At 51.4% G+C, this 23,597-nt stretch overlaps 1 protein-coding gene across 1 annotated transcript; it reads right to left on the bottom strand.

The window, feature by feature from the left end:
• Positions 1–4,467: 4,467 nt before the first annotated feature.
• On the bottom strand, positions 4,468–23,357 carry LOC134339818 (uncharacterized). Its single transcript, XM_063036640.1, has 6 exons — positions 22,586–23,357; positions 15,736–15,764; positions 11,878–12,045; positions 9,410–9,476; positions 7,113–7,220; positions 4,468–5,645 (listed from the first exon to the last, which is right to left on the bottom strand). Exons 1-6 carry the CDS (start codon positions 23,348–23,350, stop codon positions 4,875–4,877), a joined length of 1,908 nt encoding a protein of 635 aa, XP_062892710.1. The 5' UTR covers positions 23,351–23,357; the 3' UTR covers positions 4,468–4,874.
• Between the last annotated feature and the right edge of the window lie 240 nt (positions 23,358–23,597).

Raw genomic sequence — 23,597 nt, 5'->3', positions numbered from 1 at the left:
AAACGCAAGATATGATTTTAAACTGAGATTAGTTCATTTGTCACGAATATCAAAACATGCAGTGAAATGTGGAGTCTCAATGTAAAAGGCTTGCTTGCATAATTTTGTATACCTCGATGAAATCTCCCCTCATTCTCCTACGCTCCACGAAATAAAGTCCTACCCTGTTCAACCTTTCCCTGTAACTCAGGTCCTCAAGTCCCGGCAACATCCTTGGAAATTTTCTCTGCTCTTTCAATCTTATTGAAACACTGATGCCTTTGAACAGAAAATCCTACAAAAGGTAGCGGATTTGGCCCAGTAAAGGCCTCCCAGCCATTCAGCACATCTACATGAAACACTGTCGCAGGAAAGCAGCATCCACCATCAGAGATCCCCACCACCCAGGCCATGCTCTCTTCTCACTGCTGCCATCAGGTAGAAGGTCCAGGAGCCTCAGGACTCGCACCACCAGGTTCAAGAACAGTTATTCCCCCTCAGCCATCAGACTCTTGAACAAAAGGGGATAACTACACTCACTTGCCCATCCATTGAGGTGTTCCCACAACCAATGATCTCATTTTAAGGGCTCTTTATCTCATGTTCTCGTTATTTATTGCTATTTATTTATATTTGCATTTGCACAGTTTGTTGTCTTCTGCACTCTACTCGATCTTTCATTGATCCGGTTGTAGTTACTATTCTATAGATTTGCCAGCAGGAAAATGAATCTCGGGCTTGTACATGGTGACATAAATGTACTCTAATAATAAAACTTACTTTGATCTTTTTGAACTTTGACTGGTATGTATTTTGAGAAGTATCATAAGAGATATGTTTCTTATAACGTGAAAACAGATTTTCTACTGTAGATTTGTGTTTTAATCAAACAATCTCAGCACACCATTTTACATCCATTCACAAAACTCAGAACCCCTTCTCCAGCAGCCATGATGTCAGCTCTTTAGTAACAGGGAAAGTCCTGCCTGACAAACCTGTTGGAATTCTTTGAGGAGATTACAAGTGGGGTAGATAAAGGGGATGCAGTGGATGTTGTATATTTGCACTTTCAGAAGGCCTTTGACAAGGTGCCACACATGAAGCTGCTTACAAAGTTAGGAGGCCATGGAAAGTTACTGGCATGGTTAGAGTATTAGCTGATTGGTGGGAGGCAGCGAGTGGAAATAAAAGGATCCTTTTCTGGTTGGCTGCCAGTGACTAGTGGTGTTCCACAGGGGTCGGCGTTGGTTTTTATGCTGTTTATAATGGTATTTAGATGACAGAATAGATGGCTTTGTTGCCAAGTCTGTAGATGATACGGAGATTGGTGGAGAGGCAGGTAGTGTTGAGGAAACAGGTAGGCTACAGAATGACTTAGATTAACAGAATGGGCAAGAATGTTGGGAAATGCATGTTCATGCACTTTGGTAGTAGAAATAAATGTGCAGACTATTTTCTAAACAGGGAGAAAATCCAAAAATGTGAGATGCAAAGAGGCTTGGGAGTTCTTGTGCAGAACTTTCTAAAGGTGAACTTGCAGGTAGAGTCAGTTGTGAGGAAGGCAAATGCAATGTTAGCATTCATTTCGAGAACACAAGAGTAAGGATGTGAGGCTGAGGGTTTATAAGACCCTGGTGAGGCCTCACCTTGAGTATTGTGAACTGTTTTGGGCTCCTCATCTAAGAAAAGATGTGCTGGCATTTGAGAGGGGTGATTCTGGGAATGACAGGGCTATCATTCGAGGAACGTTTGATGGCTCTGGGTCTGCACTCGCTGGAATTTATAAGGATGAGGGGGGATCTCATTGAAACCTTTCGAATGTTGAAAGGTCTAGACAGAGTAGATGTGGAAAGGATATTTCCCATGGTGGGGGAGTCTAGGACAAGAGGGCACAACTTCAGGGTAGAGGGGCGTCCATTTAAAACAGATGCAGAGAAATTTCTGTAGCCATGGGGTGGTGCATTTGGGCAATTTATTAGCACAGGCAGCTGTAGTGCCCAGGTTTAAGGCAGAGATTGACAGGTTCTTGATTGGCCATGGCATCAAAGATTACAGGGAGAAGGCTGGGAGCGGGACTGAAGAGGGGAAAAGGAATCAGCCATGATTGAATAGCAGAGCAGACTTGATGGGCCAAATGGGATTACTATGCTATGTCTTATAGTAATCATCGACGTGCAGACTGGTTGTTTCATTGTCTTTGTTATTGTATCACTTTTCATAAATCCTACTGCTTTACTGTGAATGCCGACAGGCGAATGAATCCGAGGGTTGTATATGTTGCCATGTACGCACTTTGATAATAAATTTGCTTTAAACTTTGGAACTTTACAACCATCAGGCTCCTGAACCATCGTGGAAAACTTCACTCACCCCAGCTCTGAACTGATTCCACAATCGCTTTCAAAGACTCTACAACTCAAGTTCGCAATATTATCGTTTAATTTTTAATTTGCACAATGCGCCTTCTTTTGGACACCGGTTGTTTCTCAGTCTTTGCTTATGAATAGTTTTTCATTTATTCTATTGTATTTCTTAATTTTCCTCTGCATGCCCGCAAAAAACAAATCTCATGGTTGTTTCCGGTGACATATATGCATATACCTTGATAATAAAATTTACTTTGAACTTTCTGACTTTGTTGTTGTTTTGGCGATCGCTGGCCTCTTCAATGATTGCTGACAAGAACTCGTTACGAATAATGAGCACCAGACACTCACAACCTCCTTGGGAATCTTTTGCTCTCCACGAACACTCATAACCCCCCTTGGGATGCTCTTGTTAACCATGGACGCTCATGGAGTTCAACGTTGACTGGCAACTCACGCGACATGGTTGGTGCCAAAATGTATCAGTCTCTGCCGTTCGCTTGGGTTCATCAGACGTGGGCGGGGGGAAGCCTGCTATATGGGGATCAGTTTGCTCTGCATATCGTACTGCCCTGGCTTGTGTATCGAGACAGCTCGGATGCAACAAGCAACAGGTCCCTCAGTTAAGAAGATGCATAATGTGTTGGTATTCGTTAGTCAGGGGGTTGAGTTCAAGAGCCATGAGGTAATGTTGCAGCTCTATAAAACCCTGGTCAGACCACACTTGGAGTATTGTGTTCAGTTCTGGTCAGCTCAGTACAGGAAGGATGTGGAAGCTTTAGAGAGGGTGCAGAGGAGATTCACCAGGATGCTGCCTAGACTAGGGAGCATGTCCTGTGAGGAGAGTTTGAGCAAACTTGGTTTTCACTCTTTAGAGTGAAAGAGGATGAGAGATGGCTTGATAGAAGTGTACAAGATGATAAGAGGCAAAGATTGAGTGGACATCCACAGACATTGTCCCAGGGTGGAAGTGGCTAATACAAGGTGTTTGGAGGAATGTATAGGGGGGTGGGGTGGATGTCAGAGATAGGTGTTTTTACACAGCACAGAGATTGGTGGGTGCATGGAACGCCCTGCCAGAGGTGGTGGTAGGGGAGATACATTAGGGACATTTAAGATACTCTTAGATAGCTACTTGGATGAAAGAAAAATGGGGGGCTTTGAAGGAGAGATTGATCTTGGAGTAGTTTAAAGGGTTTGCACAGCATCGTGGGCTGAATGGCCACTACTGTGCTGTAATTTTCTACATTCTCTGTTCTACTTACAGGGAAGGACAAACACAGCCCAACAGACACCAACAGCAATGGGGAGAGAAATGTGACAGGAGAGATTCACTGCCGTTCTGCTTCAAAGCCCTGAGCTAAACCTCAGGTAGATGGTAGTGGGGATACCACTCCCTCGTACTTGGACGTCTGCCCAAGAGGATACATTATGAAACTGCAACCCCATGGTGTTTCATCCCAGGGGAATCCTTCGTGGATGACTCCCAGCGGAATCCGCTCTCCTGCCGGTCTTTGGGAAGATCCTGGGTCGGTCGGACACAATTCAGCTTATTGTGACTGTGCTGGCTCCAGGCAGAGTCAGTGAATCCGTAAGACATAAAACCAGAATATGTGGAGCAGAAGGCCATTTGGCCCATCGAGTCTGCTCTGCTATCCAATTCTTCCAGTCATCCCCATTCCCCTGCCTTCTCCCTATACCCTTTGATGCCCTGGTGAATCAAGGACCTATCTATCTCTGCCTTAAATACGCCCAGTGACTTGGCCTCCACAGCCACTCGTGACAAATTCCACAGATTTACCACCCTCTGACTAAAGTGATTTCTCCACATCTCTGTTCTAAATGGACGTCCTTCAATCTTGAAGTCGTACCCTCTTGTCCTAGAATCCCCTACCATGGGAAATAACTTTGCCAAATCTTCGCCTCCCCATTTTCCCAGGGCTTTACAAAAGATTCCTGTCCCGTTGCTGGCCTGATTCTTCCCTGCAATCCAGCGGATTCCACCCCACCGCTGCTGTCCGCACGCATTCAGGCTCCTTCCATCTGCTGTTCGCCGACAATATCACATCTCTGCACCAGACCCCCATCCCCACCCACCCTAACTTTCATCCCTCAACGGAAACTTCCCCCTCTGTGTCCTGTGAATCCCGTGGAGAGTGGTTCGATTCCAACTCCGCCGCTGTCTGTGTAAAGTTTACATGTTCTCCCCGTGACTGTGTGGGACAACCCCCTCCTCCCCCTGCCCAGGAGCTCCAGTACCCTGCCACCACAACGGTGTGTGGGACTGTGGGGTTAATTGTCTTCATGCGTTGGTGGGAATGCGGGATCAGTTTAAATGTGTGAGTGAGGGTCAGCATGGACTGAATGGGCCGATGGGTCTCTAAACGTGATGTACCTCTCTGAGAGTTGAAGGGGAATTGGGTGACTTTCCTCCCTGTGTGGCTGGAGACAGGGAAGCAGTTCCTGGGGACGGGAGGAGGGACGGTTTGAAAGTTCGGGAGGTTTCAGGGTGAAGAAGAGGGGCCGCCTTTACTCCAGCCTTCCCCGGCACTGGGCCTTGGGAGGCTTGGACTCCCTCCGGTCGCGATCCTGGGGCAGAGGTGGCAGCCAGTCCCGGCCAGGGCGCTGGGCGGTGGCGGCCGTCACCACCCCATCTGCTCCGGACCATCCGCGGCCCTGCCACCCTTGCCCCTGCACGTCCGCCGGCTGTTCACCTACCCATTGCTGGGCCCGACACATGGCCCGGCCCGCCGTCCCAGTCTGCCAGGCTGTGGCGCGGTCTCCCGGCAGTGAGGGGAGGCCAGGTTCGGGCCTACCCCTGCCTTGGGCCCAACAGCCAACAGCAGCCTCAGGCCTCAGCCATGGATCGCGTACTGATGCCCACAGCCGCGGACTGGGACATCGCTGCCGCCCGTCACTGGCGGCCTCCCACCGGCCTTTGCCGCCTGCCACCGTCGGCTCTCCCTCAGGAACCAGGGGCCCGAACGGGTCGTCGGGAGTCAGCTTCAGGCTGCCAGGCACACTCGGGCCATGCTCCTGGGCGGCAGACAGCCAGTCAGGGGCCTCGGCGTACAGGCCCCAGCCAGGCCGTGGGGCCTCAGACACCAACGACCCCTCCTCCTCCGCTTCCTCCTCCTGTTGTTGGTGGTTGGCCCAGATTTCCGGGGCTGCGGGGCCAAGATTCCCAGGGCCTACGGCCTCCCACTCAGCTGCCAACCGGTTGGAGTTATCGATGTCCAGAAAGGCTGTGGGCTGTGGGCTGGCCTCACCGCAGCAGAGCTGAGGCCTCAGCACCCGCTCCTACAACAGAGAAGGGTGGCAGGTTAGGGAGCCGTTCAGTGCAGAAAATGGTCTCTCAGCCTATCCCCTCCTGCTAGCTATGGATCCCCATCCCAGCTGGTCCCATCTGCCTGACTTTGGCCCTTGTCCCATCAGGCTATTTATTGGACCACACTGGGCATATTGTGAGGGTTTTTGGGCACTTTGACTACAGAAGGACATGACAGCCCAGGAGAGGGTCCAGACAAAGATTGCAAGATCGTCGGAACGAACAGCTTAACGTAGGAAGAACGTTTGACACCTCTGGGCCTGTACTTAAGAAAGATGAAGGTGAAGTTTTACTGGCATTGGAGAGAGTGGGACAGTGGGATTAGTGTGGGGACTGACACGGGGCTGTGGGGGGAGAGTGGGACAGTGGAATTAGTGTGGGGACTGACACGGGGCTGTGGGGGGAGAGTGGGACAGTGGAATTAGTGTGGGGACTGACACGGGGCTGTGGGGAGAGAGTGGGACAGTGGGATTAGTGTGGGGACTGACACGGGGCTGTGGGGGGAGAGTGGGACAGTGGAATTAGTGTGGGGACTGACACGGGGCTGTGGGGGGAAAGTGGAACAGTGGGATTAGTGTGGGGACTGACACGGGGCTGTGGGGAGAGTGGGACAGTGGAATTAGTGTGGGGACTGACACGGGGCTGTGGGGAGAGAGTGGGACAGTGGGATTAGTGTGGGGACTGACACAGGGCTGGGGAGAGAGTGGGACAGTGGGATTAGTGTGGGGACTGACACAGGGCTGGGGGAGAGAGTGGGACAGTGGGATTAGTGTGGGGACTGACACAGGGCTGTGGGGAGAGAGTGGGACAGTGGGATTAGTGTGGGGACTGACACAGGGCTGGGGGAGAGAGTGGGACAGTGGGATTAGTGTGGGGACTGACACGGGGCTGTGGGGAGAGAGTGGGACAGTGGGATTAGTGTGGGGACTGACACGGGGCTGTGGGGAGAGAGTGGGACAGTGGGATTAGTGTGGGGACTGACACGGGGCTGTGGGGAGAGAGTGGGACACTGGTATTAGTGTGGGGACTGACACGGGGCTGTGGGGAGAGAGTGGGACAGTGGGATTAGTGTGGGGACTGACACGGGGCTGTGGGGAGAGAGTGGGACAGTGGGATTAGTGTGGGGACTGACACGGGGCTGTGGGGAGAGAGTGGGACAGTGGGATTAGTGTGGGGACTGACACAGGGCTGTGGGGAGAGAGTGGGACAGTGGGATTAGTGTGGGGACTGACACGGGGCTGTGGGGAGAGAGTGGGACAGTGGGATTAGTGTGGGGACTGACACGGGGCTGTGGGGAGAGAGTGGGGCAGTGGGATTAGTTTAGGAAGCTCTTTGCCCCTGCAACAGTACAGCAGGTTAGAAGCATTGCCCTTTCCAAAGCTGTGGGTCAGCCGGCCGATTGCCTGCCCCCTCCCCAGCTGCTAATTGAGGGGACTCACGGTTACTCTCTGCAGCCCCCCGATGGTCTTCTCCGCGCTGGACAGTCTGTGGGTGAGATCACTGATCCTCCTGTTGAAACTCGTCCTCTCCTCCTCCATATCTGAGACCTGGAATGACAACAGGCTGAAGGTTCAAGATTCAAGATGGTTTCGTGTCATTTCCAGCACGGGAGTGAAACGAGAGCAAAACCATTGTTACTCCGGATCTGAAGCAGCACAAAAAAACACACACAATAAATATAAATACATAAGATGGTATATATAAACTCCTCCCCTCTCCCATCAGATTTTGAGATGGATAATGAACTCATGAACACTACCTCAGTATTTTTTCTTTCTTTTTGCACTACTTACTAACTTCATGTATATTTCTAATAGTAGTATATAGTTTTGTTAAATTATTACGTATTGCAAAGTACTGCTGCAATGGAGCAAAATAATTCACATGCCAATGACATTAAACCTGTTTCTGTATCTGATTGATTGTAAAACCATAAAGTGATGCCAGGCAGAGGACAGGACGTCTCTACAACAGCTGTCAAACCTGCCCAGCACATCGCTGGCACCAGCAAGGGCATGTATACAGACAGGTGCCGGAAAAGGGCCAGTAACGTCATGAAGGGTCGCACCCACCCTGCCCATGGACCGTTTGTCCCACTCCCATCGGGGGGGGGGGGGGAGGCCATGTGACAGTTTTCAGAACCAAAATCAGCTTTATTACAGGAGATAGCTCAGTGCAGACCCTTCAGCTGAACTTCTAACTCACCCATGATCAGTCTAACCCATCCCTCCCGCATGGCCCTCCATTTTTCCATCATCCACGTGCCAATCTAAGAGTTACTTAGCTGTCCCTAATGTATCTGCCTCCACCACCCCCCAGCCCCCGTCGAGGGGAGGAGAGGGGAGGAGAGGGGGGAGAGGGGGGAGAGGGGGGAGAGGGGGGAGAGGGGGGAGAGAGGGGAGAGAGGGGAGAGGGGGAGAGGGGGGAGAGGGGGGAGAGGGGGGAGAGAGGGAGAGAGGGAGAGAGGGAGAGAGGGAGAGAGGGAGAGATCAGTAAGAGCAGCGGTCCCCTGCTACCGGGCCGCGAGGAAACGATATGATTTGGCGATAGGAGTCAGCTGCACCTTTCCTCATTCCCTGTCACGCACTGTTGAGTCATTACCCGCGCGTCATCCATGTCAGCGCGGGAAGGAGATCAACTCCTCGAGCTTGCAAATGACGGCGGGCTGAAAAGTCTGTTTGACATAACATCTCTGCCAGCATTCTGGATCAAAGTCAAGTCTAAATATCCTGAGATAGCCACGAAAGCACTGAAAACATTGCTTCCATTTCTAACATTTTTCTGTGACGAGGAGTTTTCTGCAATGAATGCAACGAAAACTAAATTGCAGAATAGACTGGACATCAGGAACCCCCTTCGAGTATCGCTGTCTCCCATCACCCCTCGATAGGACCATCTTGTTGCAGGAAAACAAGCCCGGGGCTCCTACTGATTCAGCAATATTGGTGTGTTACAATGATTTTATATGTTCATAGAGGGAAAATATGTACTGTGTGCTTAATATCCAAACGTTACTTAAAATGTTATGATGTTATTGACTTATGTGACTTATAATTGACTTATCACTATAATCATGCGAGGAAAATATGCGCTGTGTGTTTAATATTAAATTCGTTAGATAAAACCTTTTAGAAACAAAATCGAGTGTATTAGCCACTTATCACCTATATTCCAGTCGTGATTAACACCTCCCCCCCCAATCAAACAGAATCGCCAGAAACGTTTTGTCAAAAAAAAATCAGCACGTGCACACATGCACAAGTCACGCGTGCATACTGGTGCCCGTGCAAGGCTTCATGGTCATTGTAGTCTTTCTCAGGGTAAACACAACATATTTGACTGCTACTCTTGTCCGTTGGCAACCCTACCCCCCCCCACCCCCGGGTCGGCCGGTCTGCAAGAATATTGTCAATAATAAACGGGTCCGCAGTGCAAAAAAGGTTGGGGACCCCTGAGTGAGAGGGTGAAGGGTTACGGAGAGAACGGGCTTGGGGAAAAAATTCAGCTATGATTGAATGGCAGAACAGACATGATGGGCTGGATGGCCTAATTCTGCTCTAAAGTCTTTTTGAAGGGAATCTCCAACCAATACTAACCCATACCTGAGGTCCATGAGAAAGTGACGGGGATCACGTGGTCTATTAGGATGGTGTTGGGTGCTTCCCCACCTTTGGGTGGCTGATCCCAACCAGTCACCCCCCCCCCCAATCCCCACTTTCCTCCCTCCGACACTCACGATCTGCTCGAGTTTCTGCTCCATGGTCCTGTTGGCCTGCTGTGCACGGGACAGGTGATGCTGCAACCTGCAGGACGGAGATCGAGGTACAGGTCAGATCTTAACTGCCCCTCTGCGGGGCGACACAGCAGCAAAACGTTATTACGGCAGCAGTGAGCCCCGTTCAATCCCACTCCTGCCTGTAAGGAGTTCGCACGTTTTCAACCCCTCCCCCCAATAGCGGCTGCCGAAGTTTCAGAAGTCAAGTTTATTTGTTAGTGAAATTTCTGCCGTTTCTGTCAACGACCAGCACGATCAGAGCGCGTGCTGGGGGCAGCCACAGCTTCTGGAGCCAACGTAACGTACCCACAACAGCACAGAACACAACAAGCGACAAAGAACACGCTCACACCCACCATTCTCTGTGTAAAAACTCTGACATTCCTCCAATCATCTTAAATTTATGCCCCTTCATATTAGTCATTTCAACCCTTGGAAAAGTGCCTGACCGTCCAAGGACTAGATCCCCCTTTGCACTAAATACAGGGACGGTACAGGCCCTTCGGCCCACAATGTCGTGCTGACCCTTTAACCTACTCCAAGATCAATCTCACCTTCCCTCTCACATAACCCTCCATTTTTCTATCACCCATGTTTCTAAGAGTCTCTTAAATGTCCCTGATGTACCTGCCTCTGCCATCACCCTTGGCGGGACATTCCACACATCCACCACTCTCAACCTACCTCTGACACCTCCCCCCCCCGCCGATACTTACTTCCAATCACCTTAAAATTACACCCACTGGTATAAACCATTTCCTCCCTCGGAGAAACTCTCTGGCTGTCCACTCGATCTGTGCATCTTATCATCTCATACACCTCAATCAAGTCACCTCTCATCCTCCTTCACTCCAGAGAGAAAAGCCCAAGCTCACTCAAGACATGGTCTCTAATCCAGGCAGCATCCCGGTGAATCTCCTCTGCACCCTCTCTAATCCAGGCAGCGTCCCGGTGAATCTCCTCTGCACCCTCTCTAATCCAGGCAGCATCCCGGTGAATCTCGTCTGCACCCTCGCTAATCCAGGCAGCGTCCCGGTGAATCTCCTCTGCGCCCTCTCTAATCCAGGCAGCGTCCCGGTGAATCTCCTCTGCGCCCTCTCTAATCCAGGCAGCGTCCCGGTGAATCTCCTCTGCGCCCTCTCTAATCCAGGCAGCGTCCCGGTGAATCTCCTCTGCGCCCTCTCTAATCCAGGCAGCGTCCCGGTGAATCTCCTCTGCGCCCTCTCTAATCCAGGCAGCGTCCCGGTGAATCTCCTCTGCGCCCTCTCTAATCCAGGCAGCGTCCCGGTGAATCTCCTCTGCGCCCTCTCTAATCCAGGCAGCGTCCCGGTGAATCTCCTCTGCGCCCTCTCCAATCCAGGCAGCGTCCCGGTGAATCTCCTCTGCGCCCTCTCCAATCCAGGCAGCGTCCCGGTGAATCTCCTCTGCGCCCTCTCTAATCCAGGCAGCGTCCCGGTGAATCTCCTCTGCGCCCTCTCTAATCCAGGCAGCGTCCCGGTGAATCTCCTCTGCGCCCTCTCTAATCCAGGCAGCGTCCCGGTGAATCTCCTCTGCGCCCTCTCTAATCCAGGCAGCGTCCCGGTGAATCTCCTCTGCGCCCTCTCTAATCCAGGCAGCGTCCCGGTGAATCTCCTCTGCGCCCTCTCTAATCCAGGCAGCGTCCCGGTGAATCTCCTCTGCGCCCTCTCTAATCCAGGCAGCGTCCCGGTGAATCTCCTCTGCGCCCTCTCTAATCCAGGCAGCGTCCCGGTGAATCTCCTCTGCGCCCTCTCTAATCCAGGCAGCATCCCGGTAAATCTCCTCTGCGCCCTCTCTAATCCAGGCAGCATCCCGGTGAATCTCCTCTGCACCCTCTCTAATCCAGGCAGCATCCCGGTAAATCTCCTCTGCGCCCTCTCTAATCCAGGCAGCGTCCCGGTGAATCTCCTCTGCGCCCTCTCTAATCCAGGCAGCATCCCGGTAAATCTCCTCTGCACCCTCTCTAATCCAGGCAGCATCCTGGTGAATCTCCTCTGCACCCTCTCTAATCCAGGCAGCATCCTGGTAAATCTCCTCTGCACCCTCTCTAATCCAGGCAGCATCCTGGTGAATCTCCTCTGCACACTCTCTAAAGCTTCCACATCCTTCCTCTAATGAGGCGACCGAATCGAACGCAATACTCCCAGTGTGGTCTGACCAGGGTTTTATAGAGCTGTAACTTAAGAGCTCTTGAACACAACCCCCGACTAATGAAGGCCAACACACCAAACGTCTTCTTAACTACCCCATCAGCTTGTGCAAAAAAGAGAAAATCTGCAGATGTTGGAAATCCAAGCAACACGCACAAGCTGCTGAGAAATTCAGGCAGAGTCTATGGAGAAGAGTAGTCAGTCGATGCTTCGGGCCAAGACTCCTCAGCTGGATCTTTCTGACTCTCCCTGTGTAGTTACCTGGAGAACAGCTCCCTGAGGTCACCATGTTCCACCCGGGCTCGACACAGCTCAGAGTCCTGGTATTCGTGACCAGACTGGAATTCCGAGTCCTTCTCTTCCATCTGACTCGTGGCACAGGTCAGACAGTGGAGTCTGTCCCTGTCCTTGTTCTCTTCTTGTAGGACCCTGGGGGGAGGGCACAGTTCAAAGTTCAGTGTAAAATTTAGAAACATAGAAAACCTACAGCACAATACAGGCCTTTCGGCCCACAATGCTGTGCCAAACATGTATTTACTTTAGAAATTACCAAGGGTTACCCATAGCCCTCTATTTTTCTAAGCTCCATGTACCTATCCAGGAGTCTCTTAAAAGACCCTATTGTATCCGACTCCACCACCGTCGCCAGCAGCCCATTCCACACACTCACCACTCTCTGCATAAAAAACTTACCCCTGACTTCTCCTCTGTACCTACTTCCAAGCACCTTAAAACTGTGCCCACTCCTGTTAGCCACTTCAGCCCTGGGAAAAAGCCTCAGACTAGCTACATGATTAATGCCTCTCATCATCTTATACACCTCTATCAGGTCACCTCTCATCCTCCGTCGCTCCAAAGAGAAAAGGCCGAGTTCACTCAACCTATTCTCATAAGGCATGCTCCCCAATCCAGGCAACATCCTTGTAAATCTCCTCTGCACCCTTTCTATAGTTTCCACATCCTTCCTGTAGTGAGGTGACCAGAACTGAGCACAGTACTCCAAGTGGGGTCTGACCAAGGTCCTGTATAGCTGCAACATTACCTCTCGGCTCTTAAACTCAATCCCACGATTGATGATGGCCAATGCACCGTATGCCTTCTTAACCACAGAGTCAACCTGTATAGCAGCTTTGAGTGTCCTATGGACTCGGACCCCAAGATCCCTCTGATCCTCCACACTGCCAAGAGTCTTACCATTAATACTATATTCTGCCATCATATTTTACCTACCAAAATGAACCACCTCACACTTATCTGTGTTGAACTCCATCTGCCACTTCTCAGCCCAGTTTTCCATTCAATCAATGTCCCGCTGTAACCTCTGACAGCCCTCCACACTATCCACAACTCTCCCAACCTTTGTGTCATCAGCAAATTTACTAACCCATCCCTCCACTCTCACATCCAGGTCATTTATAAAAATCACGAAGAGTAAGGGTCCCAGAACAGATCCCTGAGGCACACCACTGGTCACCAACCTCCATGCAGAATATGACCCGACTACAACCACTCTTTGCCTTCTGTGGGCAAGCCAGTTCTGGATCCACAAAGCAATGTCCCCTTGGATCCCATGCCTCCTTACTTTCTCAATAAGCCTTGCATGGGGTACCTTATCAAATGCTTTGCTGAAATCCATATACACTACATCTACTGCTCCTTTTTGGTAGTGAATACTGAAGCAAAATATTCATTAAGTACCTCAGCTATCTCCTCTGGTTCCACTGTCACACTTGATCGGTCCTATTTAAAATCAAAGTATGCATCTGCTCAGTATAGGAAGGATGTGGAAGCTTTAGAGAGGGTGCAGAGGAGATTTACTAGGATGCTGCCTGGATTACAGAGCATATTTTATGAGGAATGGTTGAGCGAGCTGGGGCTTTTATCTCTGGAGTGAAGGAGGATGAGAGGTGACTTGATAGAGGTATACAAGATGAGAAGAGGCACAGATCGAGTGGACAGTCAGAATCTTTCTCCTAGGTGGAAATGGCGAATACTTGGAGATGGAATTTTAAGGTAATTGGAACAAAGCATTCGTGGGGGGGGGGGGGGGAAATGTCAGAGGTAGTTATTTTGCACTGAAAGTGGTGGGTGTGAGGAACACCCTGTCAGGTGTGGTGGTGGAGGCAGATACATCAGGGACATTTAAGAGACTCTTAGCTAGGCTCGTGAATGATGGAAATGTGGGAGGGAAGGGTTTTTGGCAGCCATTTTGGCAGCCCATTGTGGGCTGAAGGGCCTGTACTGTCCCTGTATTTAGTGTAAAGGAGTTCCTTAACTATGGAATTCAGTACCTAAAACTGTAAATGATGCAAACTGGATTAACACCTTCAAACATCAGCTCAAATCCTGGAGCAACGCACACAAAATGTTGGTGGAACTCAGTTGGTCAGGCAGCATCTCTGGAGATGAATAAACAGTCGATGTTTCGGGCCAGGATCCTTCTTCAGGATTGGAAAGGAAGGGCAAAAGAGGTGAGAGTGAGAAGTTGGGAGTGGGGGAGGAAGGAGTACAAGGTGAAACCGGGAGAGGGGAGAGGGTGACATGAAGAGCTGGGAAGTCAGTTGGTGAAAGAGCTAAAGGGCTGGAGAAGGAAGACGACAGAAGTCCATGGAAGAAAGAAAAGGGGGAGGAGCACCAGAGGGGGGTGACGGACAGGTAAGGAGATAAGGTGAGAGAGGGAAATTAGAATGGTGAAGGAAGTGAGGGTTGGCCATTACCCGAATTTAAGACATCGATGTTCATGCCATCAGGTTGGAGGTTATCCAGACCTAATATAAGGTGTTGCTCTTCTAACCGGAGTGTGGCCTCATCGTGGCAGCAGAGGAGACCATGGACTGACGTTGGAATGGGAATGGGAGGCCACTGAGAAATCCTGCTTTCTGTGGCGGATGGAAAAAATGTGCTCAACACTGAGCTCAAAACCTATTTATTTATTTAACCTTGGTTTCAACTAAAACATTTTGGTCTTTTATTCTAATGTTTGCTTCTTTTTTGCATTGTAAAGCACTCTGAGCTGCATTGTTTGTTTGATAAATACTTTGTGAATATGTTATTCCAGCTGAAAGGCCCTGAAACGTGCAAAGCGAAAAGAGGCTTCCAGCGCAGACAGTCAAAGAGGAGACGGCAAGAGTACAGTGTGAACACGGGAGAGTCTGCAGATGCTGGAAATCCAAAGCAACACAGACAAGATTTTAGAAGGATGAGAGGGGATCTGATTGAAACATATAAGATTATTAAGGGATTGGACACGCTGGAGGCAGGAAACATGTTCCCGATGTTGGGGGAGTCCAGAACCAGAGGCCACAGTTTGAGAATAAGGGGTAGACAATTTAGAACAGAGTTGAGGAAAAACTTTTTCACCCAGAGAGTGGAGGATATATGGAATGCTCTGCCCCAGAAGGCTGTGGAGGCCAAGTCTCTGGATGCTTTCAAGAAAGAGATGGATAGAGCTCTTAAAGATAGCGGAATCAATGGTTATGGGGATAAGGCAGGAACTGGATACTGATTGTGGATGATCAGCCATGATCACAGTGAATGGCGGTGCTGGCTCGAAGGGCTGAATGGCCTACTCCTGCACCGTTGACGCTGACCGTTCCTCCTGCAGCTTTGTGCTGCCGGAGGTTCTGAAGAAGCTAATTTTCCCAGAGAGCGGAGAAAATTCCAAGCAGGGTGAGAGAACGGAAAGAGAGTGGGTGGTGTGTGGAGCGCGCTGCCTGGGGTGGGGGTAGAGGCCGATACAGTGGGGGCTATTGAGAGACGCTTGTTTGGCACAGGGATGTGAGGAAAATGCAGGCATGTGGACTTCCTGTCGGATGAAGAGATTCGGTCAGTTGATCATTTGATTACTAATTTAATTGGTTCAGTACAACATTGTGGGCCGAAGGGCCTGTTCCTGTACTGTGCTGGTCTATGTTTGGGGGGGTGGCTTAAAGGGCACACGGGGGGTGGGGGGGAGCGAGAGTTACAGAGAGGGGCCAGAGAAGACAGTTTGCGGCAGAGGGACCGAATGGCAGATTGATTTCTCAAGGGGAGGGACTGGATCGATTCCGGCGCTGAGCCACGTCGTCGTTCTGCCTCCTGACAAGCCTACTGGCACGAGGAGGATCCTTACAGACTTACTGTAGTTTCATAGGGTCTGTCAGCAGCTCCTGCAGAAAGACAGAGAAACTGGTTATCAGCCCCGTAACCTTGCCAGTAAACTTTTCACATCACCCCGGCCCGCCAGCCCTTGGCTTTACAATCCTTCCTTCTCGGTTGCTGGGTGCTCTGACCCCACCCCAGCCTCTCCAGACCGCTTTCCTCTTGCTGGGTACATCCTTAGATATCGGTAAACTCACCGCACAGCCAGAGGTGCAGAACCATCTTCAAACCATCCCCATTAACCCACCTGTGGCCTGGTATCACAGGCACTCCCTTTCTCCTTTCCGCCCTGTCCCCCATAACTTCAAACCAACTCTTTATTTCTTTCCCACTTCTGGCAAAGGGTATCTGACCCATTGCTCTTCTCTGCAGATGCTGCCTGACCTGCCGAGTGTTTTCGCTACCATGGCGCTCTCAATCTCATCTGCACGCCAAGCTGCCAATCTCTACCATCCGGTGCTGTGCCTGCCTCAAAATTCAGCAGGTCCTTCCCTGAACCTGTTCACGTCTCTTCTCCCACCCCTCCCCACCAACTTTCAAAATGCTCCTTAAACTCTCCCACTTTGACGGTGATCTAAGCCTTCATACCTCCCTCTGCAAGTTAGTGCAGAGTTTAAATTAAATTCATTATCCAAGTACAGATATGTCACCATTTACAAAGCAGAGAGTCGTTTTCTTGTGGGCATTCACAGTACTTGGGGGGCAGGATGGACATATGTCTCTACCAAAGGAGGTGTAAGGTGCGAGCCTGCAGGTCACCCTCGGGCGAGGTGTAGCACCTGCTTAGCCCCTCGATCAGGGTCACGTGAGGCCATGGGAGAGGTGGTGGATGGTCGTACGAGCAGCCGGTGCACATCACAAGTCCTGGTTATGTGACCACTGACTCCAGGCAGACAATCTCTGACGAGGATTGATGATGACTGGGGTCACCCATCTTGTAAAGACACTGCCCAGAAGAAGGCAATGGCAAACCATTTCTGTAGAAAAATTTGCCACGAATGATCATGGTCACAGAACGACCACGATCGCCCCCATCATACGGCATGGCGCATAACGATGATGTCACACGACACAGCACATAATGATGATGTCATACCACAGCACATAATGAATGAACAATTCTCAGTAAACACAAAGAAGCAAAAAAAATAACAATAATCAATAAATAAGCAATAAATATTGAGAACATGAGATGAAGAGTCATTGAAAGTGAGTCCGTAGGTTGTGGGAACAGTTCAGTGTTGGGGTGAGTGAAGTCATCCACACTGGTTCAGAAGCCTGATGGTTGAAGGGTGATAATTGTTCCTGAACCTGGTGCTGTGGGTCCTGAGGCTCCTGGACCTCCTTCCTGATGGCAGCAATGGAAGAGAGCATGGCCTGGGTGGTGGGGGTCCCTGATGATGGATGCTGCTTTCCTGTGACACTGCTCTGGACAGATGTGCTCAGTGGTGGGGAGCGCTTTGCTGCGATGGACTTTCCCGTCCAAGGCCATACGAGGCTGTGACACAACCAATCAATTTTTGTGGATGAATCACGGTCAGATATTTTGTTACGTGTTATCATATCGTTAAGCCAACATCATGAAAAACACGAAGGCCCTGGGGAGTGTTGGAGAACAGAGGCGCCCACGTGTGCGGGTAGGTTCCCTGAAAGTGGCATCACAGGTAGACTGGACGGCAAGGAACGTCATTAACATGCTGGCCTTCATTGGACAGGGCACTGAGAACCCGAGCTGGGATGTTATGTTGCCGTTGTACGAAACTTGGGTCGACTGTGTTGAGTTTTGGTTGCCCTGTTATAGAAAAGATGTCATGAAGCTAGAACGAGCGCAGAGGAGATTTGTAAGGATGTTACCAGTACTTGAGGGACTGACTTTGACAGAGAGGTAGGACATTCTGGGACATTACTCCACAGGAGACTGAGGGATGACTGTATAGAGGTGTGTAGAACCATGAGGGACACAGATAGGGTGTAGGGGACTGAGGGATGACTGTATAGAGGTGTGTAGAACCATGAGGGACACAGATAGGGTGTAGGGGACTGAGGGGTGACTGTATAGAGGTGTGTAGAACCATGAGGGACACAGATAGGGTGTAGGGGACTGAGGGATGACTGTATAGAGGTGTGTAGAATCATGAGGGACACAGATAGGGTGTAGGGGACTGAGGAGTGACCTTATAGTGGTGTATAGAACCATGAGGGACACGGATAGGGTGTAGGGGACTGAGGAGTGACATTATAGAGGTGTGTAGAACCATGAGGGACACAGATAGGGTGTAGGGGACTGAGGGGTGACATTATAGAGGTGTATAGAACCGTGAGGGACACAGATAGGGTGTAGGGGACTGACCCAGGTGCAATTCTTTTGTGGGACTAAATTAGATTGGAATCTTTGTGGTTATGGATTGATCAGAAGACACTGGACCAGAATTAGGCCATTCAGCCCAACAGGTCTCTCTCTGCCATTCCATCACGGCTGATTTATTATCCCTCTCAACCCCATTCTCCTGCCTTCTCCCTGCAACTAATCAAGAACCTATCAACCTCTGCCTGGCCTTCACAATGCCCGTGCAATAAATTCCAGATTCACTACCTCCTGGCTAAAGAAAATCCTCTGAATCGATTTCTGTTCTAAATGGATGGCCCTTTAGTCAGAGACTGTGTCCTCTGGTCCTAGACTCACCCCCAACAGGAAACATCCTCTCCACATGTTGGGACCAACAACATAGGCAGGAAGAGGGATGAGGTCCTGAAGTGTGAGTTTCAGGAATTAGGCAGAAGGCTGAAGAACAGGACCTCAAGGGTGGCGTTCTCAGGATTGCTGCCAGTGCTACGTGACAGAGATGGTAAGAATTGGAGGAGATGGCAGTTGAATGCGTGGCTGAGGAGTTGGTGCAGGGAGCAGGGTTTTAGATTTTTAGATCATTGGGATCTCTTCTGGGGAAGGTGGGACCTGTACAGATTGGATGGGTTGCACCTGAACTCGAGGGGGAGCAATATCCTTGCAGGTAGGTTTGCTAGCATGGTTCGTGAGGGTTTAAACTAATTTACGAGGGGGATGGAACCCAGAGCGATAGAGCAGTGAAAGAAGTGCATGGAGTAAAGCCAGATCTAACATACAGAGAGGCTTTGAGGAAAGAGAAGCAGAACAAACGGTGTAAAGACAGTAAGGTAGAAGGGCTGAAATGTGTGTACCTCAATGCAAGAAGCATCAGGAACAAAGGTGATGAACTGAGAGTTTGGATACATACATGGAATTATGATGTAATGGCCATTACAGAGACTTGGCTGGCACCAGGGCGGGAATGGATTCTCAATATTCCTGGATTTCAGTGCTTTAAAAGGGATAGAGAGGGTGGAAAAAGGGGAGGAGGGGTGGCATTACTGGTCAGGGATACTATTACAGCTACAGAAAGGGTGGGTAATGTAGCAGGATCCTCCTTTGAGTCAATATGGGTGGAAGTCAGGAACAGGAAGGGAGCAGTTACTCTACTGGGGGTATTCTATACGCCCCCTGGTAGCAGCAGAGATACAGAGGAGCAGATCAGGAGGCAGATTTTGGAAAGGTGCAAAAATAACAAGGTTGTTATCATGGGTGACTTTAACTTCCCTAATATTGATTGGCACCTGATTAGTTCCAAGGGTTGAGATGGGGCAGAATTTGTTAAGTGTGTCCAGGATGGATTCCTGTCACAGTATGTGGACAGGTCGACCGGGGGAATGCCATACTAGATCTAGTACTAGGTAATGAACCGGGTCAGGTCACAGATCTCTCAGTGGGTGAGCATCTGGGGGACAGTGACCACCGCTCCCTGGCCTTTATAATTATCATGGAAAAAGATAGAATCAGAGAGCACAGGAAAATTTTTTAATTGGGGAAAGGCAAATTATGAGGCTATAAGCCTAGAACTTGCGGGTATGAATTGGGATGATGTTTTTGCAGGGAAATGTACTATGGACATGCGGTCGATGTTTAGAGATCTCTTGCGGGATGTAAGGGATAAATTTGTCCCGGTGAGGAAGATAAAGAATGGTAGGGTGAAGGAACCATGGGTGACAAGTGAGGTGGAAAATCTAGTCAGGTGGAAGAAGGCAGCATACATGAGGTTTAGGAAGCAAGGATCAGATGGGTCTATTGAGGAATATAGGGAAGTAAGAAAGGAGCTTAAGAAGGGGCTGAGAAGAGCAAGAAGGGGGCATGAGAAGGCCTTGGCGAGTAGGGTAAAGGAAAACCCCAAGGCATTCTTCAATTATGTGAAGAAAAAAAGGATGACAGGAGTGAAGGTAGGACCGATTAGAGATAAAGGTGGGAAGATGTGCCTGGAGGCTGTGGAAGTGAGCGAGGTCCTCAATGAATACTTCTCTTCGGTATTTACCAATGAGAGGGAACTTGATGATGGTGAGGACAATATGAGTGAAGTTGATGTTCTGGAGCATGTTGATATTAAGGGAGAGGTGGTGTTGGAGTTGTTAAAATACATTAGGACGGATAAGTCACCGGGGCCTGACGGAATATTCCCCAGGCTGCTCCACGAGGTGAGGGAAGAGATTGCTCAGCCTCTGGCTAGGATCTTTATGTCCTCGTTGTCCACGGGAATGGTACCGGAGGATTGGAGGGAGGCGAATGTTGTTCCCTTGTTCAAAAAAGGTAGTAGGGATAGTCCGGGTAATTATAGACCAGTGAGCCTTACGTCTGTGGTGGGAAAGCTGTTGGAAAAGATTCTTAGAGATAGGATCTGTAGACATTTAGAGAATCATGGTCTGATCAGGGACAGTCAGCATGGCTTTGTGAAGGGCAGATCGTGTCTAACAAGCCTGATAGAGTTCTTTGTGGAGGTGACCAGGGATATAGATGAGGGTAGTGCAGTGGATGTGATTTATATGGATTTTAGTAAGGCATTTGACAAGGTTCCACACGGTAGGCTTATTCAGAAAGTCAGAAGGCATGGGATCCAGGGAAGTTTGGCCAGGTGGATTCAGAATTGGCTTGCCTGCAGAAGGCAGAGGGTGGTGGTGGAGGGAGTACATTCAGATTGGAGGGTTATGACTAGTGGTGTCCCACAAGGATCTGTTCTGGCGCCTCTACTTTTCGTGATTTTTATTAACGACCTGGATGTGGGGGTAAAATGGTGGGTTGGCAAGTTTGCAGATGACACAAAGGTTGGTGGTGTTGTAGATAGTGTAGAGGATTGTCAAAGATTGCAGAGAGACATTGATAGGATGCAGAAGTGGGCTGAGAAGTGGCAGATGAGTTCAACCCGGAGAAGTGTGAGGTGGAACACTTTGGAAGGACAAACTCCAAGGCAGAGTACAAAGTAAATGGCAGGATACTTGGTAGTGTGGAGGAGCAGAGGGATCTTGGGGTACATGTCCACAGATCCCTGAAAGTTGCCTCACAGGTGGATAGGGTAGTTAAGAAAGCTTATGGGGTGTTAGCTTTCATAAATCAAGGGATAGAGTTTAAGAGTCGCGATGTAATGATGCAGCTCTATAAAACTCTGGTTAGGCCACACTTGGAGTACTGTGTCCAGTTCTGGTCACCTCACTATAGGAAGGATGTGGAAGCATTGGAAAGGGTACAGAGGAGATTTGCCAGGATGCTGCCTGGTTTAGAAAGTATGCATTATGATCAGAGATTAAGGGAGCTGGGGCTTTACTCTTTGGAGAGAAGGAGGATGAGAGGAGATATGATAGAGGTGTACAAGATAATAAGAGAAATAGATAGAGTGGATAGCCAACACCTCTTCCCCAGGGCACCACTGCTCAATACAAGAGGACATGGCTTTAAGGTAAGGGGTGGGAAGTTCAAGGGGGATATTAGAGGAAGGTTTTTTACTCAGAGAGTGGTTGGTGCGTGGAATGCACTGCCTGAGTCAGTGGTGGAGGCAGATACACTCGTGAAGTTTAAGAGACTACTGGACAGGTATATGGAGGAATCTAAGGTGGGGGCTTATATGGGAGGCAGGGTTTGAGGGTCGGCACAACATTGTGGGCTGAAGGGCCTGTACTGTGCTGTACTATTCTATGTTCTCTCTATGTTCTACATCCACTATCTGTGCCCTCTGGTCCGAGACTCCCCGACTTTAGGAAACATCCTCTCCACATCACTCTATCTGTGGGGTGTGGTGGGGGCGTGGTGCGGTGGGGTGTGGTGTGGTGTGGGGTGTGGTGTGGTGTGGTGGGGTGTGGGGTGTGGTGTGGTGGGGTGGTGTGGGGTGTGGTGTGGGTGCGGTGGTGCGGTGGGGTGGGGTGGGGTGTGGTGGTGTGGGGTGGTGCGGTGGGGTGTGGTGTGGTGCGGTGGGATGGGGTGTGGTGTGGTGTGGTGCGGTGGGGTGGTGGGGGTGTGGTGTGGTGGGGTGCGGTGGGGTGTGGTGTGGTGGGGTGGTGTGTGGGTGCGGTGGTGCGGTGGGGTGGGGTGGGGTGAGGTGGTGTGGGGTGGTGCGGTGGGGTGTGGTGCGGTGGTGCGGGGTGGTGCGGTGGGGTGTGGTGCGGTGGTGCGTTGTGGTGGGGTGGGGTGTGGGGTGTGGTGGTGTGCGGTGGTGTGGTGGTGTGGTGTGGTGCGGTGGGGTGTGGTGCGGTGGTGCGTTGTGGTGGGGTGGGGTGTGGGGTGTGGTGGTGTGCGGTGGTGGGGTGGTGTGGTGTGGTGCGATGGGGTGGGGTGTGGGGTGTGGTGTGGTGTGGTGCGGTGGGGTGCGGCGGGGTGTGGTGTGGTGCGGTGGGGTGTGGTGGTGTGGGGTGAGGTGGTGTGGGGTGGTGCGGTGGGGTGGGGTGGGGTGGGGTGGGGTGGTGCGGTGGGATTTGCCAGTACCCTCAGCCCTCCTCTCCTTACCTGGAACGGGTGCTGGCCGTCAGAGCGTGGTGACGCTTCTCCCTCCAGCATGAGCGAGGCCTCGGAGCTGGAGTCGGAGTCGGAGTCGGTGAGCGGCCCGGGGCCCCTCGCTCCCGGGGCTGGCGGGACCCGATGTCGGTGGCATCGGTTGGGCTCGGGCTGCTCCCCCCGCCGGCCCGGATCCCTGTCCTGCCCGGCTCCGGGCTCCGACGCCCCGGTCCTCGGCCTCCCGGCGCAGGCCTCGTCCGCCGGCTGCCGCCGGCCCTGCGGCTTGTCCGCCGGCGCCGGCCGCTGGTTGAGGGCGCTGAGCGTGGCCGGGCTCAACACCTGGGTGGTTATCTCGTCCAGGAAGTGGGAAAACTTCACCTTCTGCCGCACCATCCGCTCCCTCGCCTCCGTCAGCCCTGCCGCCTGAGGGCCGAGGCCTCCCCTCACCGGGCCCCACCTCACCGACACCACCTCCATCGACTTGGCCTTCCTGAGCTGCTCGGAGCCAGGGCGCGCCCCATGGCGGGCGGCGGGCGTGCCCTCCTCCTCCTCCTCCGGAGCGGAGGACCCGGTCCCGGTCTCGGCCTCGGCCTCGCCCAGGCTCCGCACGTCGGCCCAGGAGCGCGAGTGCCGCCGGCCCTTGGCTCCCAGGCGCCGGGTTTCGCAGCCGCCGTCCGAGGAGGAGGACGAAGAGGAGAAGCCGAGCTCCTCGCCCCTGCCCTGGGGCCGGCCGCTCGGCCTCCTGGCTTCCGAGTCCTGCCTGAGTCGCCTCTCCATTGGCTTCTGCTGGCTGGCCCCCTCTCCCTGCTCACGGCCCCCTTATAAAGCCCTCGCCCGGACCGCGCTGCCGCATGCCCACCCCTCCCTTCCCTCCATAGCCCCCGGAGCTGGAGACTCTCCAGGGGCAGCGAACCGTGGGAAGTACTGCCAATACCCATCAGCGGAGCGGGAAGCAACCGAGCGGGAACAGACCACGGCTCCCGGCAGGGCAAGGCTTCTCCCCGGGGAGATAACTGGGTCCCGA

Source organism: Mobula hypostoma, chromosome 30 (assembly GCF_963921235.1).
Source record: "Mobula hypostoma chromosome 30, sMobHyp1.1, whole genome shotgun sequence".
NCBI classification, from domain to species: Eukaryota; Metazoa; Chordata; class Chondrichthyes; order Myliobatiformes; family Myliobatidae; genus Mobula; species Mobula hypostoma.
This window is presented reverse-complemented; position numbering and strand designations above follow the sequence as displayed.

What these genes read in the sequence shown, in the direction of transcription:
- LOC134339818 (XM_063036640.1), bottom strand. Translation starts at nt 23,350, where the DNA reads ATGGAGAGGCGACTCAGGCAGGACTCGGAAGCCAGGAGGCCGAGCGGC. An exon ending in ACGGCCAGCACCCGTTCCAG is followed by an intron (nt 15,765 to 22,585) that starts GTAAGGAGAGGA and finishes GTCTTTCTGCAG; the next exon opens with GAGCTGCTGACAGACCCTAT. An exon ending in GGGGGCTGCAGAGAGTAACC is followed by an intron (nt 5,646 to 7,112) that starts GTGAGTCCCCTC and finishes TCTCTGTTGTAG; the next exon opens with GAGCGGGTGCTGAGGCCTCA.